This window comes from Argentina silus (genome assembly GCF_951799395.1).
Source record: "Argentina silus genome assembly, chromosome: 6".
NCBI classification, from domain to species: domain Eukaryota; kingdom Metazoa; phylum Chordata; class Actinopteri; order Argentiniformes; family Argentinidae; genus Argentina; species Argentina silus.
Genome location: NC_139660.1, coordinates 19,575,905 through 19,595,553, shown reverse-complemented (window position 1 = coordinate 19,595,553; position 19,649 = coordinate 19,575,905). Strand labels below are relative to the sequence as shown.

Sequence of the window (19,649 nt, the reverse complement as noted above, 5' to 3'; positions counted from 1 at the left end):
TTGAAAAGATTTGCAATTTCATTTCAAGAAGGAAGTTATTACTACGGTCATAATTGAGGTAATCGATTACTTGGGGCACCTTTATGTCTACATGTCAGCACAAGAAGTACCATCATGAGCCATGTAAATGTTTACCAGTCATTACTGTCTTTGAATCAAACTAGAAGTGATGAATGATGAAAGAACCAGTGACTTAATCCCCCTTTTAAACCTAAAGGTCATGTGTTGGAAGATTAACAGGTTAATCTGGAGTCCCCGGTAATCCAGGACACATAAGTGAACTGACTCACTTTCCCTTCAGAATGCAACATCATTGAATTGTGTATTTTCATATTTTCCAAAACAGGTTTGTGAAATGAACAGTTGACTAATCCAATATGGCTATAACATGACAAAACTGGAGGCTGACGGAACATACCGTAGACGTAATTATAGCAATTCATAATTTCAATAGGCACACAAACATTTATGAAAATGTATTTAAGTTTAAGAATGCGCTCAACACAACTTTTTTATTAAAATACTTTTTTTTTTTTAATGTAAACAGCAGTATCTAATTTAACAAAACTTTGGAAAAAAGGCAAGACAAATGGGTGCAGAAACCCATCGAGATCTGACCAAATCACATAATAAAGGCACATTATCTTCTTTTCACCAACACAAAATGTGCAAAAGAACATCCTCTCATATTCCCTCGTTCCAACATCGTAATTTTTCATTCACCCCGGCACTCAAAGTTAGAACCCGACCCTAAATCCCACAAGTACATTTTGTTTTGTGTATCACTTCAAATACTGTACAACCCCTACATTGTGTACAACACTGCATAGTGTACTACGTAAAATATTGCATTATCTCACGTTTGTGCAGATTTCTATGTGAATCAGCTCACCTTTTAACTAATGATGTCTTTCACACCTGACAGGTAACTTGGTAAACAAGGGAAAAACCTGGAATTATTCAACTACCATGGTATTTGATTCTACACTACAATGTAAAACAATGTCTTACACTGACTGATGACGGGTTCGATAGCCCTGGGATTGAGAGTGGCCAAGTCGGTGAGGTAGTCAGTCAAGCCAGTTTATATCAGAAGTAATGGACGATGGAAAAACACCATAGCAGCGAGATTGAGTCCAGGATTTGGTAGGGTAGGTATCCAGGTAAACTTGTTTCTTCTGCATACCCTCAACATGTCACTGAAATTAGGAGGGAAATATTTGGAAATAATCTGACACACATCCTCACCATGCACCATGTAGACGTAGACACACACGGATACACCTCTGCTGCTCATTTAGAGATGCCCAGCCCAGACCTCATGTACTCGTACACTACATAGCTGATGCTGACTGCAGGGATGACCTTCATGAAGTTGGGTAGGATTCCACGGTACAGTCCAAAGAACCCCTCCTTCTCCAGAATCTTCTTCACCAGCCGGTTCATATTAATCTGCTCCGAACCCTCGATGGACGCTAATAGAAAATGGATAATCGGGTGAAATCACAATTGCTTGTTTTTGTATACTAGTTGTAAGAAACCGTTTTTATACTTATTGAATGTTGTGTGTATTTCGTGTGGTTTTAGGAGGTTTCACGTATGTTATACACAAGGTGACAGTATCACTGGGGCGTTCATGGGTCACATGGTTATACATGCTTAATGAAGCAGGTTTGGGGTTTGTCTGCTGTGCCTAAAATGAGACTTCTCTATACAGTGATAGCCAGTAGAGTGATTTAAGAGTTTGAGTAATCTCTGGGACGTTTTACCTTGTGCCTGCATCCTGGTTCGGATCAGAGCCAGAGGGTAACTGGCCAGCTGGCCGCAGCTGCTGGAGATGGTGCCACACCCCAACAGAACCAGAATACCAGGGTTGGCTGTGTCTTTGGCATACCGGGCCAGCCAGGCGTTTTTCAGGCTCTGAGTGTGAGAAGGAGAGAGGTCACAGCCACATTCGTTTACTAGTCGACTCCAGGTGAACAGCATCAAACAGTTTTGAGAATAATGCCATCGAGTCATTTATCCAAACACTTATCCAGGACGACAATGGAAATAAGTTAGTAGACTTCATTGTGTTGTTCGTATATATTCAATCATTTACAATGTGTGTATTGTTGTACTTAAGTGGCTGACAAAAGGCAACTATGTGTATTTTAAATGTGTCAAATAAAGTAATTCATTCATTCATTCATTCATTCACAGTGAAATGGTTGGGCACACACCTCGTACACAGCCAGATCTATCCCAGCATAGGGAATGATGCCCAGGATGTTGGGGATGTAGCCCTTGTAGAAAGCCTTCACTCCCTCCTTCTTCAGGATCTTCTTGGCACAGTCAAACATCCCAGAATACTGTCCAGTCTTCCTCAGTGTTAGTCTGGTCTTCATCACCTTATAGGACAAAGAAGAGAGAGTATCTTCAGTAAATTGTCAGAGCTCCCCACTTTTTTCTCCACCTTTGTCCTTTCCATACCCCCCCCCCCTCCCCTCCCCTCCCCTCCCCTCCCCCCTACCTCTCACTCCCCCTTCCCTCACCTCCATAGGGTAGATGGCTGTCTGGGCAGACGCCCCGGCAAGTGACCCCGCAATAAACCTCTCGTGGGTCTTGACCTTCCCTCTGTCACTAGAGAGCAACTTCTTATACTGTCAGAGGAACAGACAAGTGAATATTTATATGATGGATACTAAATACAGACAACATCAGGTCAATTATCTGGCAATCTGGAGTCAATTTTTGTGGTCGGTGCAGGTGGTGTTAGTTCACCTGCTCGTAGGCCATGAACTTAATGGCGGTCTCAGGGGCGATCTTCAGGACGTTGACCCCGTTCCCCCTCCACAAGGAGGCAACGCCTCCCTCCTTTATCATCTGCTTGAATCCCCCTACTAGGGTCATCTTATTGGTTGGCGAGGAATGCACCTGTAAATACAAAAATCACAAGTGAGATCTTGTGTCTTCTGACCTCCATCAGAAAGGAAAATAGGCTACACTTCAGATGCACTTCACATGAATGGCCGCTTTTCTGGACCCAGATTAAACCTCATCAAGGACTAAAAGGCCAGGTTCAATCTCCATTGAATGTGCTTTCTAGTCCCGGATTAGGCTTAATCTGGGTCCAGAAAACCAGTCCTTAGTGTAATTAGTTAGCACTAACCAATGAGGAACATGCAAAATCCATTTATTTGACATATGCTGCAGAGTGTGTGCAGTAGCTGTACATACCTGCATGAACACCTTCATCCTGTCTAGGGGGGCCGTGCCAGTGCGAGAGACGGCCCCTGCCATGGCACCCGCTGCCAGCTGCTTCCACCACACACCTGTGGTCTTCTCCTCCTCAGTGAACTCATCAGGGATGGTGAGACTGTCCCCTATATCCAGGACCTACCACAAAACAGAACACATATAAACTGTTTAGAACATGTTATAACACACACACACACAGACAACTGTCTATATCATAGTATAACACGCGCACACGCACACACGGGGGGGGGGTTCACAATATTCTGACGGCACGGTCCAAGGAATATGTTAGGCACTAACTAACAATGCGAAATGCGTTTGAAATGTGTCTATGACAAACCAAAATGTATGAAATGTTAACTAAACCGTCATGACAGAGCCAGAAAAACTCAAAAAACAACGTAGCACAGGCAGCCAACAGCACAAGGACATGGAAGATGTTTTCGAGCCCCAAATTATAGAGAAGGGTCATATGCACTTGCCGCAATCAGACCATATTGAGTTTATCTGCGGTGAGCTAATCGTGTAGATTGCACCTCCATAGATTCTAAACGTGGCTCCATCCATGCCGCTCAACGTGCGCAAGAGTTTGGTTTCCACCCTTCTACGGTGGTGATGCCAAAACTTTAATCAGACCTTGCCGTGGATGCGCTTATAGGCTACTTGTGGGAAGAGCGCCATTAACGCGCCCTATTAACGCATGACTTCAGGCAGTCATCCAAGTCCTGCTAAAACATATAAAATGAGCCTATTATTGTAAAGGTTCTGAGAAAGTACTTCTTCTCAAATGACTTTCAAAATGGTATTCAATACAACGACAATGTAATCAGGCCTAAACATAAGCAAATAGCATGCAGCACAATGTTGATAACAGCTTTAGTGGAATAGCTTTAGAGGAATCCGACATGCTGGACGACCAACATCAGCATCGCAATGCAGGGTAGTTGTGACACATATACAACGTTAAAGTAGACAGGTAAGGTCCTCCCCTGACATCAGTCCCTCACCTGAGGTCTGATTCCCAATGACTTTCCACAAGCCCTAGGTACTCACTTACCTCCAGTTGAGCTGACCTTTGACACCAGCCAAAACACTAAACCTACAACCTGCAACAACCCTCCTCAAGTCCAAACCACTGATATTAATATAATTCCTCACTTTATGTAATGGAGGTGTGTGTGTGTGTACATCACACAATCAGAGCAATAACAGCAGGCTTAATTAATTAATTAATTAATTATTAGTAGGCTACATCTTGCAAAACACTTAAATACATCATGTTCTAATCTTTACAGAGAGGTTAGAGGTTTTACTGAATCATTTTTCCTTTTTTACTATAATAATCAAATGGAAATCATGACTTGCCAAGAAGGGCATCTAATTGTACATAAATAACTAGACAACATTAACAACATTCAGTAAACAAAACTAATAATCTGCACAGTGCCTGCCAACCAGGGGAGGCTGGTGGAAGTAGAAATCGGAGGACGTGCTCATTGTCATACATGGAATGAAGAAATGGTATCATCACACGTTTGATACCATTGCTCATTCCATTCGATGCATTACAATGAGCCCGTCCTCCGATTTCTACCTCCACAAGCCTCCCCTGCTGTATACGATACACAGCAGGGGAGTATACTGCTGTATGCAATACTACCCACTAATACCTGCCCTATTTCCGTAGAGAGAGGAAGAGGCTTGTAGGTGGCGTCTGATCCCAGGCACATACTTCAGCACTTCCACTGACAAGACCATGATGCTACAGTGGCATCGGAGTTCGTAGAGAACAGAAGAGTGAACCTACCACCTCCACCTCCATCTCCACCCCATCGTCCTCAAAATCAATGACGAACCATGACTGTCCATTCTGCTGCTGCAGCAGGTCCATGGCCGCCCAGCCTCAATAGTAGTACCGGTAGTACTAGTCGGCAGCCACGGCACAGTGGTACTGGGTCAGCCGGTCACTGTCCCAGCCTCACCGGTCGGTACCTTGGTCCCAGTGACAATAACAGCCTTCTTCCTGTCCCGCCAATACTCAGTTCCTTCCTGACCAGCTATTTACAAGCTAATCCCTCTGCAGGACAGCCTTAAATGAGCTTATCGTGGCCTCGCTCCAGGCCGCGGCAGGTTTATCTAACCTCTCTAGCACCAATGGTCAGAGGCTGGGACTGCAAAGGTTACCCAGTGTCTGGTGTCCCTGCTTGTCTTGCATGCAACATAATAATTTGCATTCGTGGATTGATACAGTAGGCCTATCCTTTGTCAGTTTGTTGGTGGTAAGAGAATGCCATCATATTCACTGACCTATTCAATGTCAATGACAGCATGAAAAAAAAAGGTCATTGAGTGTCTTGTGTTATGAAAAGAAGAAAAAAAAGAAAGTTAGACCAAAAAAGGAAATCACGGGATGTCATTGAATGGCCTAATTATTCAATAAGTCATGCTTCTAGTCCAAAACCGTGACGAGAAATATATACACACAATGGTAGAGGACATTTAAATGGTCAAAACTAAACTTTCCACCCAGGTATGACATGACATTGCTGTTTTGGCTAATCGACTGGCAGCCAGACCCCCTGCCTCCAGCCCTCTTCCCCTCCTACTGTTCCATCAATGGGCTGATGAGTATAAACAGCAGCCAAAGCCTCTTACTTGCCCTCTGTCCGTCCTTCTCTTACTCCACCCCTTCGCTTCCCCCCCTGACTGACTGAGTCTGATCCCATTGACGTAGAGGACCCAAGACATTACGCAACGCTGGGACAGTTCCAGTATCAGCAGGGAACACACTAATTTACAACACTAATTTACGACACCAGACATACAGACTAGCATGCATGCACTATCCCTATCCCTTTGTATTGATAGTTGAATCCATACCAAGGTGCAAAACCGTTGCACTGTTTTGTTGACATTCATGTTGACTGTGATGTAGCAGTAGGCTAATGTAGTGTGTATAGGACAACTCTGCAACCACACACCCAGTCAAACAAACATTCACTCACTCACACGCAAACACACGCGCACGGACACACACACACACTCACCGTGGAGTGCTTCCAATAGCGAATAATTTCTTGTAGATTGGTGGCTGTGTTGAAGAGGAAATGTTCCCTCCATTCATTCCAGTCCACAGTCATGGTTCCATCCACATCAATGCTGCAGACAGAGACACACAGAGGGGAAAATGCTTCATGATTCAGTCCATAAACGTACAATGGGGAGAGATAATAATGATGGGTAGGTAACATTTGCTTGGTCATGGTGAGGCTTAGCAGAGGTCTAAAAACCCCTGGCCTGCATCACAGTTGTTATTCACAAATTACTTAAGGAAAAGGCTTGAAGGTGTAGCAAATAAAGGATCATCAATAACTGAATATAAGGTTGGTGCATTTAGTTTTAGTCAGTTGCATTGGATTGGATTTGACACTGATATTCCACAGCTTGTGCTAGCCTATCAACCCAAATCCCAACCTAGTTTACTTCCTGGATCCTACGTGCCTCGCTCTCCGCGTCCATGGCTACACTTCCGCGGTAGGCGGAGAGCAGCCCACATTTCTAAATGAGATTACCGATCCATGCTGCTACGTGACCGCCGCCACTCTGTCTCTCTTTATTTCTCTTCCTCCCTCTCCCCCTCCCCCTCTCTCTCTCTCCTTCTCCAACGCACCACATCTCTTTAATTGTCTCTTATTTTCTCCCTGTTAGTCACACATAATTGTCATCTCACTGGCTTCAGCTCTCTGTATTACTTCCCCCCCACCCCCCCAACAACTCTCTAACTGGATGTGAAATATCTACTGTATATCTATGTATTATGTTGAATGTATTATGTTGAATGTGTCTGAGACAATTTTCCCTTCAGGGACATTAAAGTCATATCCTATTCTATTCTATCCTAATGGCCTCTCTCCCTCCATCACTGAGTTCCACTTCTCTCTCGAATGTTCTCTTTGTTAGACAGTGTGTCTGTCTGTATCTAACTGCTTTGGTTAACACACCCTGGCCTGCCATGTCCGCTCTTGCTCATTACCAAGGGAAATAGTAGCTCCTCTGCCAGATCAATTTTAATATTTTAAAATAGTATCCTATTCAAGATATCTTGGCAGCAAAACACTACCCACACATGTTCTGGCTACCAGGGTTGGGTTAAATTCCACTTAAATTCAGTCAATTCAGGAAGTAAGATGAAATTCCAATTGGAATTGGAATTGGAATGTTTGTTTACTTCCTAAATTGACTGAGATGAAATGGAATTGACCTCAACCCTGCTCGCTACATCCTGTCATTCATGTTAGTTCTTTATCATCCACACTCATCCTCCTCCCATCCCCAGTCAGGGGCTGTATTCTCCTTATCAGCCCCACTGCAGGGCAGCTCAGCAGGGCTAGAGTGCAGCTACACAGGGCTCCACACCCATTACATCCCAGGGATTGAAAAAGCACCAGGCTCAACTAACTCAAATTAACTGAGAGCGGCCAAAGAGTGAATTCAGACTAATATTTAATTATTATTTAATAATATGTAATAATAATTATTATTTAATATTTAATTTAAGTAAATATATTTCTAATGGCTGTCCTATTTCCAATATGTCAAAGATGACACAAGACAACAAAGCCAAACTTGAAAACACACATAAAACGGTGAGATATGTGACTGCATGCATACCTCTGGAGGATCTTCTCTGCCTCTGCCTGGCTTATCTCCATTCCAAGGTCAGCAAGTGACTGCTTGATTTCCATGTAGTCAATGCGTCCTGTTGGAAAAATACCTCTCTCAATTCTTAATCTGTTCCAGTAAGTTCTGATCTGAGGGATAATTAATATATATAATATAAAGATAATATTATCACCATACTATAATATCTTCTGTTAAAATCATCTGAAATTACTGTACTTTTGAATGTCTTTGAAATTTAGGAATTTTAGCAGGGTACTGTCACATACTCTAGTAGTATGTGTAAATATGATGATCTGGTATTCTAATTCTGTGGGTAATGTCATTGTTTTTTTTTACCATCATTGTTTTTATCCAGACTCTTGAAAGTCAGCCGCAGTTTCTTCTCATGTTCCCCCAGGTACTTGGAGAACTCATTTAGGTCAAGCCCCTCGTCTTTGTCTTGGTCTCCAGATGAAACTATTTTCTGGTAAGATTAAAATGCAATGCAAAAACAAACTTACAAAAAAACACAATCAAATCACAATTAAAACCTGACCAATAGGACTATGAGGACATTGTGAGGACTTTCCTAGCTTGAAAGAATACTTTAAACTCTACTAACTAACTTGTGAGATGGGGGACCATTACATGAGACACTGTCACAGAGGAGTGGGAGTCAAGTGAAGGTCCTGCTTGGTTTGGGGATGTAATGCTTCATAATTGCAGCTGGCTGCTCCTCATTTAAATGTTGGACTAACACCACCTACTGTTTGTCTTGTATACTTATAATAACAATGTAAACTAAACTAAAATATTCATGAAGTCCATCTAAATAGAATTAATAAAAACATTTGCTCCTGCTGTCAACAAGAGGCTTTGTTTGTGTGGCCTGAAAATCAATACATTGTTATCATCATGGCTGACTCGAGAGCATCATCGTTCATTCAAATAACTAGAACCATCGGTTGTTACTGACTACACTGACAGGTAACAGGTGAGATCAATATATTGAGGAATACTATCCAACAACCGTAGGTAAATGCAGTAGAGTGCTCTGTCAGTCCGGTCAGTGCATTGGTGGAGGAATGTATGATTGACAAGTTGATCCTACTCCTTTAGAAGGGGCATCTCATCTGACCCTCGTGGTTTTGTGGATTTCAAACTAGCATACATTTGTTTAATCGTTTCTTTCCCATTATGTGTGCGCAAATAAACACATAGGCCTAGATTGTAGATAAACAAAGTCATTAGGCTGATTGGGTGAAAGGAATGAAATAATTAACTTGATGTTGCAAAGGAGTAGTCTGTTCTTAGGTCACAGTCTCACCCCCAACATCATAAAACCCAACCTTTCCTGCTTGAAATATGAAGCAACATGCCTTCTCTCAAACCCCATTCCTTCCTTCCAGGCTTGTCTACCTGAGAAAGATAACATGACAGCTCCAGGTGTTCTCTCTGTCTGATATGTGTATGCAAATGTGGAAATATAGTGATTAATGATAATCAAGTTCAATTGAGAGATAAAGACAATAGGGTGTATCCGCAACACGCAATTTGCTACGAGTCTTACGAAAGATCAAATCATCATAGGCTGTGGCGAAAATGGAATGAATACACTAGGGCACCCCTGGTGGGTTCACAGTTTACATTCAACATTCTTTATTTACTCAAGAAAAAAACCTCACACTGTGCTGAACTTAAGACATAAGGCCTACAGTGGCTCATCATTACCTGCGCAACGCCTTTCCTGAATGTAATGCCCATTGCAGTGAGGCCAGCTCTGAGTTCTGCAACATCCACCTTCCCATCTTTGTTGGTATCCAACTTCTTGAACAGCTCCTCATAAGTATTTGAGGTTGAGTCGGTCGCACAATATGAGTCAGTAAACACGAGTTTCCTAATAACTTGATACATTGTTACTGTGGACGGAGGCGCAGGATAGCTACTCTACTGAAAAAAAGGCAGGAAAGAAAAAATCCGAAGAAAAAAATCGCGTAGGAAGCTCAGCTTCTGCGGTTTAATGCTCGGTTTTAATGGGACTTCCGCGATTTGCAGTTTAGAAACGCCCTAAAATAATTTCACTGCGAGAGACGATAACATGTAGGCCTATTTATCAGCAATCTTTATGGAACCTACTATTTAATCTGTTTGTACATTACAGGATATGAAGCCTAGCTGCAGCGCCTATGAAAAAAGGTGGGACTTGACATACAGTTTTAGACCTCCTCCTCTTTCATTCCATCTCAGATGGCCACACCCTGTGGCATAAACAAATATCCCATAGCTCGGTGTATAAGCATATGTCCCATCTGCATCTATTCCGCCTTAGGTCTAGTCTTTGTTGCTAAGTGCGCTTGAAGTTTACTAAATCTGGAGAGAGGGACAATTGAGACAGCAAGACAAGACTACTTTCATTTCCATCTCGCTGGCTCTTTCTCTCTTTCTTTCTTTCTTTCTTTCTTTCTTCACCTTTTCTCCTCTCTCTCTCTCTCTATTTCTCTCTCTATCTGTGTGTGTGTGTTTCCTTGTGATTTTAGTTAACTCAGGCTGCTTAACTCAGAGTCTACAACACTGTAGTTCCAATGTGCGAGATAGATTTTCCACTGATGAATCATCAGTCGGCCATCCCAAAGCCACATAAGGCCTACAATAGGCTATATATTCTATTTTTATCCTTGTGGATTTTCTGACAGCTGAGCTAGAAGCGGCATGCAGTGTGGGTTTCTGGGACTGTTTCTCATGATAGCCTATCTATCTATCTATCTATCTATCTATCTATCTATCTATCTCTCTCTCTCTCTCTCTCTCTCTCTCTCTCTCTCTCTCTCTCTCTCTCTCTCTCTCTCTCTCTCTCTCTCTCTCTCTCAATTCCATGTAATTCAAATGAGCTTTATTGGCATTGGGAAATCGAGTGAAATAAACAATAACAAATTAACAGTACACATCACACACACAAACATTTTCAAATTAATAAAGAATATCTCCCTCTGTGTGTGTGCGTGTTTGTGTGTTTCAAGTGTGTTTCCTTGTGATTTTAGTAACTCTACACTGTACTTCCAAAGTGCGGGAAACATTTGCCACTAGGTGGTGCCAAAATACTACTGCACTGAAAATGTTGTCAGATTCTGTGCTACACACACACACACACACACACACACACACACACACACACACACACACACACACACACACACACACACACACACACACACACACACACACACACACACACGTTATGTCATTTGTCCTGCCATGTCTACACACAAAGCAAACTGTTTTATAATAATGGCTCTATATCTTTGTGGAACATGTTATTAAGAATCATTACAGGCTATTTTCTGAAATGAAAATAGTATTCTAGGCTAGAGCACTGAACTGGCCCTTTAAATCCTCCCCGCCTCCTCCTCTTCTTGTCAGTAGTAATATACGCTGCCGACTGACTAGCTGCAGTCAGAGATGCTTATACCATTATCAACACTACCATCTGCATTCGAAATATTACATTTATACGATTGTACCTGGTTGCCTGCTGAAAAAAGTAAGATAGCAACAATGTAGAGCAAGAGGTAGCAGACAGAGACAAGTTATCCATTTATCCGAGGATTCCCTCTCTACACCCAGCATCTTTCAGAGCACCAGACTTTGGCGGTACACGTCGCGGGTGAGCGCTCTCAGCGCCTGCAGACCCGAACTGGCTCCCCCCCCCCCCCCCCCCCCCCCCCCCCCCCCCCCCATCAATCACCACCAACAATGGGCTGTAACGTCGAGGTTTGAACGCCGTAGAAAGGACTCGCATCCATTCAGACTGCTCTGCAAAACAGACGGTGTATGGATTTCATGATGATGAAGAAAAAGAAATTCAAGTTTAAAGTGGATTTTGAGCTGGACGAGCTCTCCTCTGTCCCTTTCGTCAACGGTGTCCTGTTTTGTAAAGTCCGACTTCTTGACGGCGGCTTTTCTGAGGAGTCATCTCGGTGAGAATCTTAGCTATCTAGCTAATAATGTCTTGGTTTTTCTAAGTTACAGGACTTTTCCAAGAGCTTACGACGATGTTGGCATGCTAGTGTATGGCTAGGTAGCACTGGTTAGATCTGCCTGGCTGGAGTGTACGATAGCTTAGTAGCTAGCTACGCTAACGTGAGCTTGCTTGTCCTGTCATACATTCTGTACACGAATGCTGGTCTAATGTTGACAGTATACAAGCAGCAGTAGCTAGCTAAGATGGAGTGACAGAGAGAAAGATGCAGCAGGACAAAGCTTGTCTTTTGGATAATTGGAAGATTCCGAGTAAAACCACATTATTTAGGTGCAGGGTGAAAGTCAATGGTAATGGTAAAATGGTTAGTTTTATGGGTCTAACGGCTGATTTATCTATTTATGTTGTGATAGTATTTATTTTTGTTTTGCATGTGCACATAGGCACATGCAAAATTATGTGCACATGAATCGTTATCATAGTTTAGTGATTTGAAGAGACAGACTTAGACTTCATCTGCATCTCTCAAGTCCCATAGATGAAACGGACTCAATCACTCATTTGTTACCAGCTTACCACCCATCAAAAGTATGAATTAGATAGATAAACCTCATCTCAACAGATAACAATGAGATTTGTCCAACATGCAGGTGCCAAAGAGCATTTATTGGTTGGAGAGTCACCGCTGTGCCCCATGGGACAGGTTGCCTGCTGTGATTGACCTTTATGTGGTCAAAGTTCAGGTTGAATAACATACAGTACAGCCTGTGCATATTGGACTGGGAGAGACAGACACATGTTTTGTTGTTGCTGTTTTACTGTTGTGTTGCTTAGTTTAAACTCAAGTATTTTACCTGGCTAATCAGTAACCTGACTGGTAGGTCATCACCTAGTACCTAAGGGGATCTACTGACTCTGACTCACCACACACACACACACACACACACACACACACACACACACACACACACACGCACACACACACATGCACACACACACACACAGTGAGCTCTGGGCTAGGTATGACCCTCTGATGATTGCCTGTGTTAACAGAACCTGCTTAGAATCTCCCAGTGGAGGGATCCTCCATCATAGGCACACATAAGTGATAAGCCTACTCCATGGCCCCCCATCTATGGCTTTATGATGATTCATATGTGATTTCTGTTGGTTTCATGATTCATCAGATGTCTCCCTTGCCCCTGAAAGCAGTCTCTCAGCTCCAGGGTAATCTGATTCATGGAGAAGAGATATAAATATGTCTCACAATTCTTCACCAGAGTATGGCTTGCTGTAGCCTAATTTACAGGATTACCCTAGTGTTTGTGTCAAGGTATGGTATGTTGCCTTGGCCTTATTATTAGTAAATAATTCATTAGGATGTTGTTTTGTGAATCAGCACTTCTAAACTCAAGGTCTATTTTCCTGAGAAGGAATGTGATAGTTGTAGGATCAGTTGTAGGCTTGTAGCCCGAGAATATGTTTCTTTAATATGAACCTATTCCCACTTGTTTAGCCTCCGTAGGTATTCTCATTTAGAGGTGACCACGTCTCTCTGATTCGAGGGCATGATTTTGCTCGTCTCTGCCAGGAACTAGTGTCCTCATGACTTCAGGGAAGAGCAGGGTTCAGATTACCGAATTTCTCCCCGATAAGCTTGTAAGAATCACAGGCGTGAGATGGAGCTTATGCAGGGCTGAGGGCATTGGGCAAGCTTTAGACTTTAATTTCAAATGCTTAACAAAGCCTCCGCTTAATCTCATGAAAAGTTCCTCTCAGCAAGTCGGGTGAATAGAATGTTATGTCTGGCTGGGTTCCTTTTCACTGTGAGTCAGGGCACATCCCCCGATGTCATGACTTCCATGTCCTGAGCCCCCAGCGGTCGATAGTCATGGGTAGATGCTAAGTGGGATCCTTTCGGATGACCCTTACCTTAACCAACCCTTACCCTACACTTACTTCACCTTAACCCTTACCTTAACTGTTTTACGTCTCAACACAAAGAGTCTGGCCTCCCAGTTAACATTTACTGATATTCATGAGCTGTCAATACACCAGGCTAACAATGTCCTTACACAGGAATAATGTTTGTTCACTCCTAGCATAATGTGTGTGTTTCTCATAGAGATGTCACCGTGTTCCGTTGTCCTGACACTGACTGTCAGCATGATTGATCGAGACCAGGGGAGGCTGGAGGAGGCAGAAATCCAAGGATGGGCTCATTGTAATGCATGAAATGGAAAGAGGAATGGTATCACACGCTTGACACCATTCCTCACTCCATTCCACGCATTACAATGAGCCCGTCCTTGGATTTCTGCCTCCACCAGCCTCCACTGATGGAGATGAGCTTCACGGAATGACAAACGGTCAAAGTCTGGTGCTAGCGTTGGCATGGATCATTTTAACTGTGGATGGCGGGGTAGATTCAGAAATAACTCTGCAGTAATGTATAATCCCACAGAATTGAAGAGGATATGATTCATTGTGAAGACCTGAGTGTGTTTTCATAAAAATAATCATTTTAGTTTTTTGGGGTTAGGCCGGCGAGCGTTCCTGATAGATCTATTAAAAGACAACAACCGCAAAGCATGAGGCTGATGCTTCAAACAGGGAGAGAAGGAACCAGTCCTCTGCACTCTTTCGTGCCTCTGTGAAAATCACATTTAGCTTGTTGTATAAACAGAACCTGATTAGCTCTGGGGAGATGAATTAAAATCTGTGATTCATCCTCGCTCTCTACAATGGGGTGACATTGTCTTTCCTCTCTCTCTCTCTCTCTCTCTCTCTCTCTCCCTCTCTCTCTCTCTCTCTCTCTCTCTCTCTCCCTCTCTCTCTCCTTTTCTTCGTCTTGGCTTTCCATTGTGAGAGAGTGTGTCATTGTTTCTGCATTGTCTGCCAGATGGATATCTCTCTAGTGCTCAGTTTTCATAAGGTCTCCATGGTTACCAAAGTTTGGAAAGTCATGGAAAAAGAACAGAGAGAATGCAACAGTAAGTTTTCCTCCGGTCAGCGTTGCCGTCGCCTCAGAGAACAACCAGCCCTAACAGTCCTGGCGAGACTGAGGGGAAACGCTCGACCAACATCCCATTAATCCTGAACTTAACCAAATGTTAAACGATTGGGAAATTCAACATGGGTTTGCAGGTCGGGCGTGTCCCCGTACGGGACAGCGTCTCATTACATAACAGATACACCGATACAGCCTCTAGTGTGATAAGAGGCTAACCTTATCAAAGCTTCTCATTATGTAGGGTTGAGGCCCGGCTTGGTCACATTCAGGAATTGGATCTGACTACAGTAGTTCTGGATACAGTATATGTAATTGTTTAGTTATTGCCTTGATCCCCAGGGGCATGGAATCCTCAGCTGATTGGGAGTTCCCTGTTTGAGTATGAGGAGGACAGTGTTTTCTCAAGGAGTCTTTTTTTTTTTTCTTCTTCATGAGAAGATGTCATGTTGTCAAGGATGAGGGACAGGGTGGGTTGATGTGTGTTTTCCCTCTGTTAGGATTGGAAGTGTCACCATTTTGCCTTGGGGTATGGATTGAGTTGGAGTTAAGTAAGGGATTTTAAGGCGACATTTATTTTTTTAAGCTAAATTCTTGGTTCTCTAGCCGTGCTCTCGTTCACAAATCTGATTGGTTTAAAGGCTGCATTTTATTTTGATATTTTATTTCTATCATTCATTCTGTCATTTTATTTCAAAAGACATTATCAGCTGTTCATTACAGAGGTGAACCTCAGCTTGGTGAGAAGTCAGGATGGATGGTGTGCATCTGGGTGGAAATGACAGAAGGGGGGTGGTGAAATGACAGAAGGGGGGTGGTGAAATGACAGAAGGGGGGTGGTGAAATGACAGAAGGGGGATGGTGAGGTGAGTGGGTGAGGTTAGGGATGATGCCAGAGGAAGAGGATCCATCTGGAGAACTGGGATACTACTAACACACACACACACACTCTTTCTCCCCCTTTCCTCTCCCTCCTTTTCTCTCACTCAGTCTCTCTCTCTCTCTCTCTCTCTCTCTCTCTCTGTCCAACACACACACACACACACACACACACACACACACACACACACACCACACACACACACTGTACAACACACACCCTTCAGGCTTTTGGCTTTAGCAATTCAATACATGGTCCTGCATCTCTCTCTGTAATCACTTATGTAAGGCAGGGTTAGTAAATGTTTCAAACAGGACAATAATCAATGGAGTACAGTATCAAGAGCTTCTCAGGGCCACGGGGTTAAGTACTCTCGCTCAACTCTCATCATTGTCATGCCAGTGATTGGTTGTGAAGATCTGTAATCAATAACCTATGATGTTTGACCATTACAGATAGCCTTTAAAACAAAACCATCCCTCTGGTACTAGCATTGGCAATTTGCACCCATTGACTTTGTGTGAACGTCCACTAGCAATTCATGATAGTTTTGTGTTGTATGTGTGTGTGTGTGTGTGTGTGTATGAATATGTGACTTCACTGGTGCGTTGTGTGTGTTTTTCTGAGCAGGGAGCAGGTGCAGGCTAACTGTGTGCGCTGGAGGAAGACCTTCTCCTTCCCCTGTAAGATGAGTGCCAGCGCTGGGACAGGTGTGCTCGACCCCTGTGTGTGTCGCGTATCCGTCCGGAAGGTATGGAACTGGACCGGACGGGGGGGGGGGGTGTATTGTCAAACTCCCATTCAAACAGTCTATTATGTTCCTTTTCAAGTGAAAACAAATAATTCGTAGATTGACATTACTGACGGCATGTGATGCATATTTCAGTCATTGTCCCTCTTTTACATGATTCACGTTTTAATGGTATTTCTGGTTTGTCATTTGCAGGAGCTGAAGGGTGGGAAGACGTATGCAAAGGTATCAGAGCATTTTTTCCCCCTCCCTCCTTGTTTTCTTTTCCAACATACAGTTACATTGAATCGACCTCTTCGGTGGCTTTGTGAACAGATGTCTCTCTCCCTGCCTGCAGATAGGATTTGGCGTCAGGGTTTATAATAATGTTAAATGATTAATGCGTGTCCATTAGGGGTACTGTAAATTGTTTATTTTAGTGGTTACATATTTACCACAGCTTAAGGTTCTGGAACAAACAGAGACTCACTAGAAGTATTGAGTGAGAACAGTGGAGGGAGAAATCAGAGGATGGGCTCATTGTAATGCATGGAAGGAATGAGGAATGGCATGTTTGATACCATTCCTGATTCCATTCCATGCATTACAATGAGCCCGTCCTCCGATTTCTCCCTCCACCAGCCTCCACTGAGTGAGACAAACAGCCCAGAACAGTAAACTTCAGCTGGAGGTTGACCCTATCCTGTCCTCTCTACCTAGCTTGGCTTTGCAGACCTGAATCTGGCAGAATTCGCCGGTTCTGGGAATACGACCCGCAGGTGTCTGCTGGAGGGATACGACACCAAGAACACGAGGCAGGATAACTCCATCCTCAAGGTACTGATAAGATAAGATCAGCTTTTATTGTCTGTTGACACAGAAATGTCTTTTGCAATCGTTCAAAAACAGCTCGTAAAAACACACATGAACCCAACATTCAATCCAATGATATGTGTATGTGTATATGTATAATGGGCTAATAGTGCAGTACAATGATGGAAAGTGTGTGTAGTGCTGTGGAGGCTGGTGGAGGTAGAAATTGGAGGACGGGCTCATTGTAATGCATGGAAAGGAATGAGGAATGGTATCAAACACACGCGTTTGATAACGTTTCTCATTCCGTTCCTTGCATTACAATGATGCCGTTCTCCGATTTCTACCTCCACCAGCCTCCCCTGGTGTAGTGCTGTGGGAGCTGTAGGAGAGTTAAACCCTCAGTTGGAAGACTTAGTTGGTTATATCTGCCAAAAGAGCTTGAGTCATGTTTTTGCTTTTGTTTGCAACAGGTTATCATCGGCACACAACTGATGTCTGGCGACCCTTGTTTTAAAACGTAAGTTGATATTTTGATCTCAGTGATGGCCTATTCAATGTGCTCATGTCTCTGTCAGGGAGGGGAGGCTGGTGGCAGAAATTGGGAGGACAGGCTCAATGCATGCATGGAATGGAATGAGAAATTCCTCATTCCATTCCATGCATTATACTGCATTTCTCTGATTTCTACCTCCACCAGCCTCCCCTGGTTCTCTGTAACGTTTCAAATGCAATCCAAAGTGTAGTCAGATATCCCCTCTTCTGCTCGACAGAAAACATATTTGCATAGCATTTCCCTCAGAAAACAATGCTTTGCTTCCCCGCCCACCCACACTGCAGTAAGCATCCCTCCATCAGGCATCCCTTCTCAAAGGCTACAGTGGTAGTTAAGTGGGGGTTTGAGCAAGAACAATCAAGTGCAAGACGATGTGCAAAACGCACATGTTCTTTATGGGAAAGAACATGTGCATTTACCATTAAATCAATGGTTGGCCTCTGTCCACTGTTCCTACCACTTTATATTATATGGCCCAATAGCACTTTAAAAGATGTGCAGCTAGGAAACTTAGGCCAGGTATCCCATGGGGTGCTACGTTGTAAATAGAACTGCAATGTAAAGAGGCCAGACTTCACTATTCTACGTGACAGCTAATCCATACAGCACACTCCTGGCCTGATTCCCTAAGCGTTTGCACGATGATGCAAATTGCACCTCTTTTTATTCAAAATAAATGTTTCATACAAATTACTGAAAAAGTAAAAAAAAAAAAAATTAAGACAGTTTCATTTTCAGTTCTGTTTTTTGGTGTTTGATCTCGAATTGAAAAAAAAATAAACAGGTGCAAAACGCTTAGGGAGTCAGGCCCTGTGTCTGTTAGTGGTTTTGTGTCTAACTGAATAAACCATGGCTCCACCGGGTGCTATGTTGTAAATAGAATTCCAGTGTAAATAGTTAACGGACTTCCCTATTCTGTGTGACAGCTCATCTATACCACACACTCTACCTGTGAGTGCTCAACTGAACAAACCCAAGGCCTTCAGGGCTGTGTCTGTCTGTGCCCAACTGAACAAGCCTAAGGCCTTCAGGGCTGTGTCTGTCTCTGCCCAACTGAACAAGCCTAAGGCCTTCAGGGCTGTGTCTGTCTGCCCAACTGAACAAGCCTAAGGCCTTCAGGGCTGTGTCTGTCTCTGCCCAACTGAACAAGCCTAAGGCCTTCAGGGCTGTATTTGTCTCTTCCCAACTGAACAAGCCCAAGGCCTTCAGGGCTGTGTCTGTCTCTGCCCAACTGAACAAGCCCAAGGCCTTCAGGGCTGTGCCTGATTGCATGTTTGTATGAGGAGAGATCTAGCACAGGGATGCAGGGAGCTTCCAGCACAGGCATTAGGCTAGAGTAGGCTTTATATGAGATCAAGTTGCGAAGGGAGGGGGCTCGCTCATCCCTCATCCCTCATCCCTCCAGCTTGTAACCCAGGGAGATTTTGGCCATGTTGGCCAATGTCCACTACGGGACTGGATCCAAGAACGAGGGGATTGTGTTGAACAGCTGTGTGGACTAGGCCTACTGCTGTGGAGGCTGGTGGAGGTAGACCTCAGAGGATGGGCTCATTGTAATGCATGGAATGGAATGAGGAATGGTATCACACGTCCTCATTCGATTCCATGCATTACAATGAGCCCGCCCTTCGAGTTCTACCTCCACCAGCCTATAGGGTGTGGTGAGGAAACGGTTGTCTGGCCATAGTCCAGAGCAGGGTTTCCCCCCCAGATGTGTTCTTCGGTGGGGTACAGAGGCCCCTAAATGAGCATACACAGCTGCCTAGTAACATCTTCTATTGA

At 43.6% G+C, this 19,649-nt stretch overlaps 2 protein-coding genes across 2 annotated transcripts in view; one reads left to right on the top strand and one right to left on the bottom strand.

Annotated features, from left to right (window-relative positions):
* Positions 1 to 519: 519 nt before the first annotated feature.
* Positions 520 to 10,082, bottom strand: slc25a24 (solute carrier family 25 member 24). The gene is made up of 10 exons (XM_083670985.1): positions 9,634 to 10,082; positions 8,260 to 8,386; positions 7,912 to 7,999; positions 6,288 to 6,399; positions 3,220 to 3,378; positions 2,764 to 2,916; positions 2,535 to 2,642; positions 2,223 to 2,390; positions 1,770 to 1,920; positions 520 to 1,475 (listed from the first exon to the last, which is right to left on the bottom strand). Exons 1-10 carry the CDS (start codon positions 9,814 to 9,816, stop codon positions 1,294 to 1,296), a joined length of 1,431 nt encoding a protein of 476 aa, XP_083527111.1. The 5' UTR covers positions 9,817 to 10,082; the 3' UTR covers positions 520 to 1,293.
* Positions 10,083 to 11,663: 1,581 nt separating this feature from the next.
* Positions 11,664 to 19,649, top strand: part of fam102bb (family with sequence similarity 102 member Bb) — a 14,591-nt gene continuing 6,605 nt past the window's right edge. The window contains exons 1-5 of the mRNA XM_083671730.1: positions 11,664 to 11,876; positions 16,399 to 16,519; positions 16,715 to 16,744; positions 17,219 to 17,335; positions 17,785 to 17,831. Of these exons, the coding sequence (XP_083527856.1) occupies positions 11,731 to 11,876; positions 16,399 to 16,519; positions 16,715 to 16,744; positions 17,219 to 17,335; positions 17,785 to 17,831 (461 nt within the window). The 5' untranslated portion in view covers positions 11,664 to 11,730. The remainder of the gene's footprint in view (positions 11,877 to 16,398; positions 16,520 to 16,714; positions 16,745 to 17,218; positions 17,336 to 17,784; positions 17,832 to 19,649) is intronic.

Bases quoted from the DNA above. Each gene is read 5' to 3' on its own strand.
- slc25a24 (XM_083670985.1), bottom strand. From the start codon at position 9,816: ATGTATCAAGTTATTAGGAAACTCGTGTTTACTGACTCATATTGTGCG. The intron at 8,387-9,633 runs GTAATGATGAGC...TAATCTTACCAG, and splicing joins TCAGGAAAGGCGTTGCGCAG to AAAATAGTTTCATCTGGAGA. The intron at 3,379-6,287 runs GTGAGTGTGTGT...GTTTTGTGGTAG, and splicing joins GCTATTGGAAGCACTCCACG to GTCCTGGATATAGGGGACAG.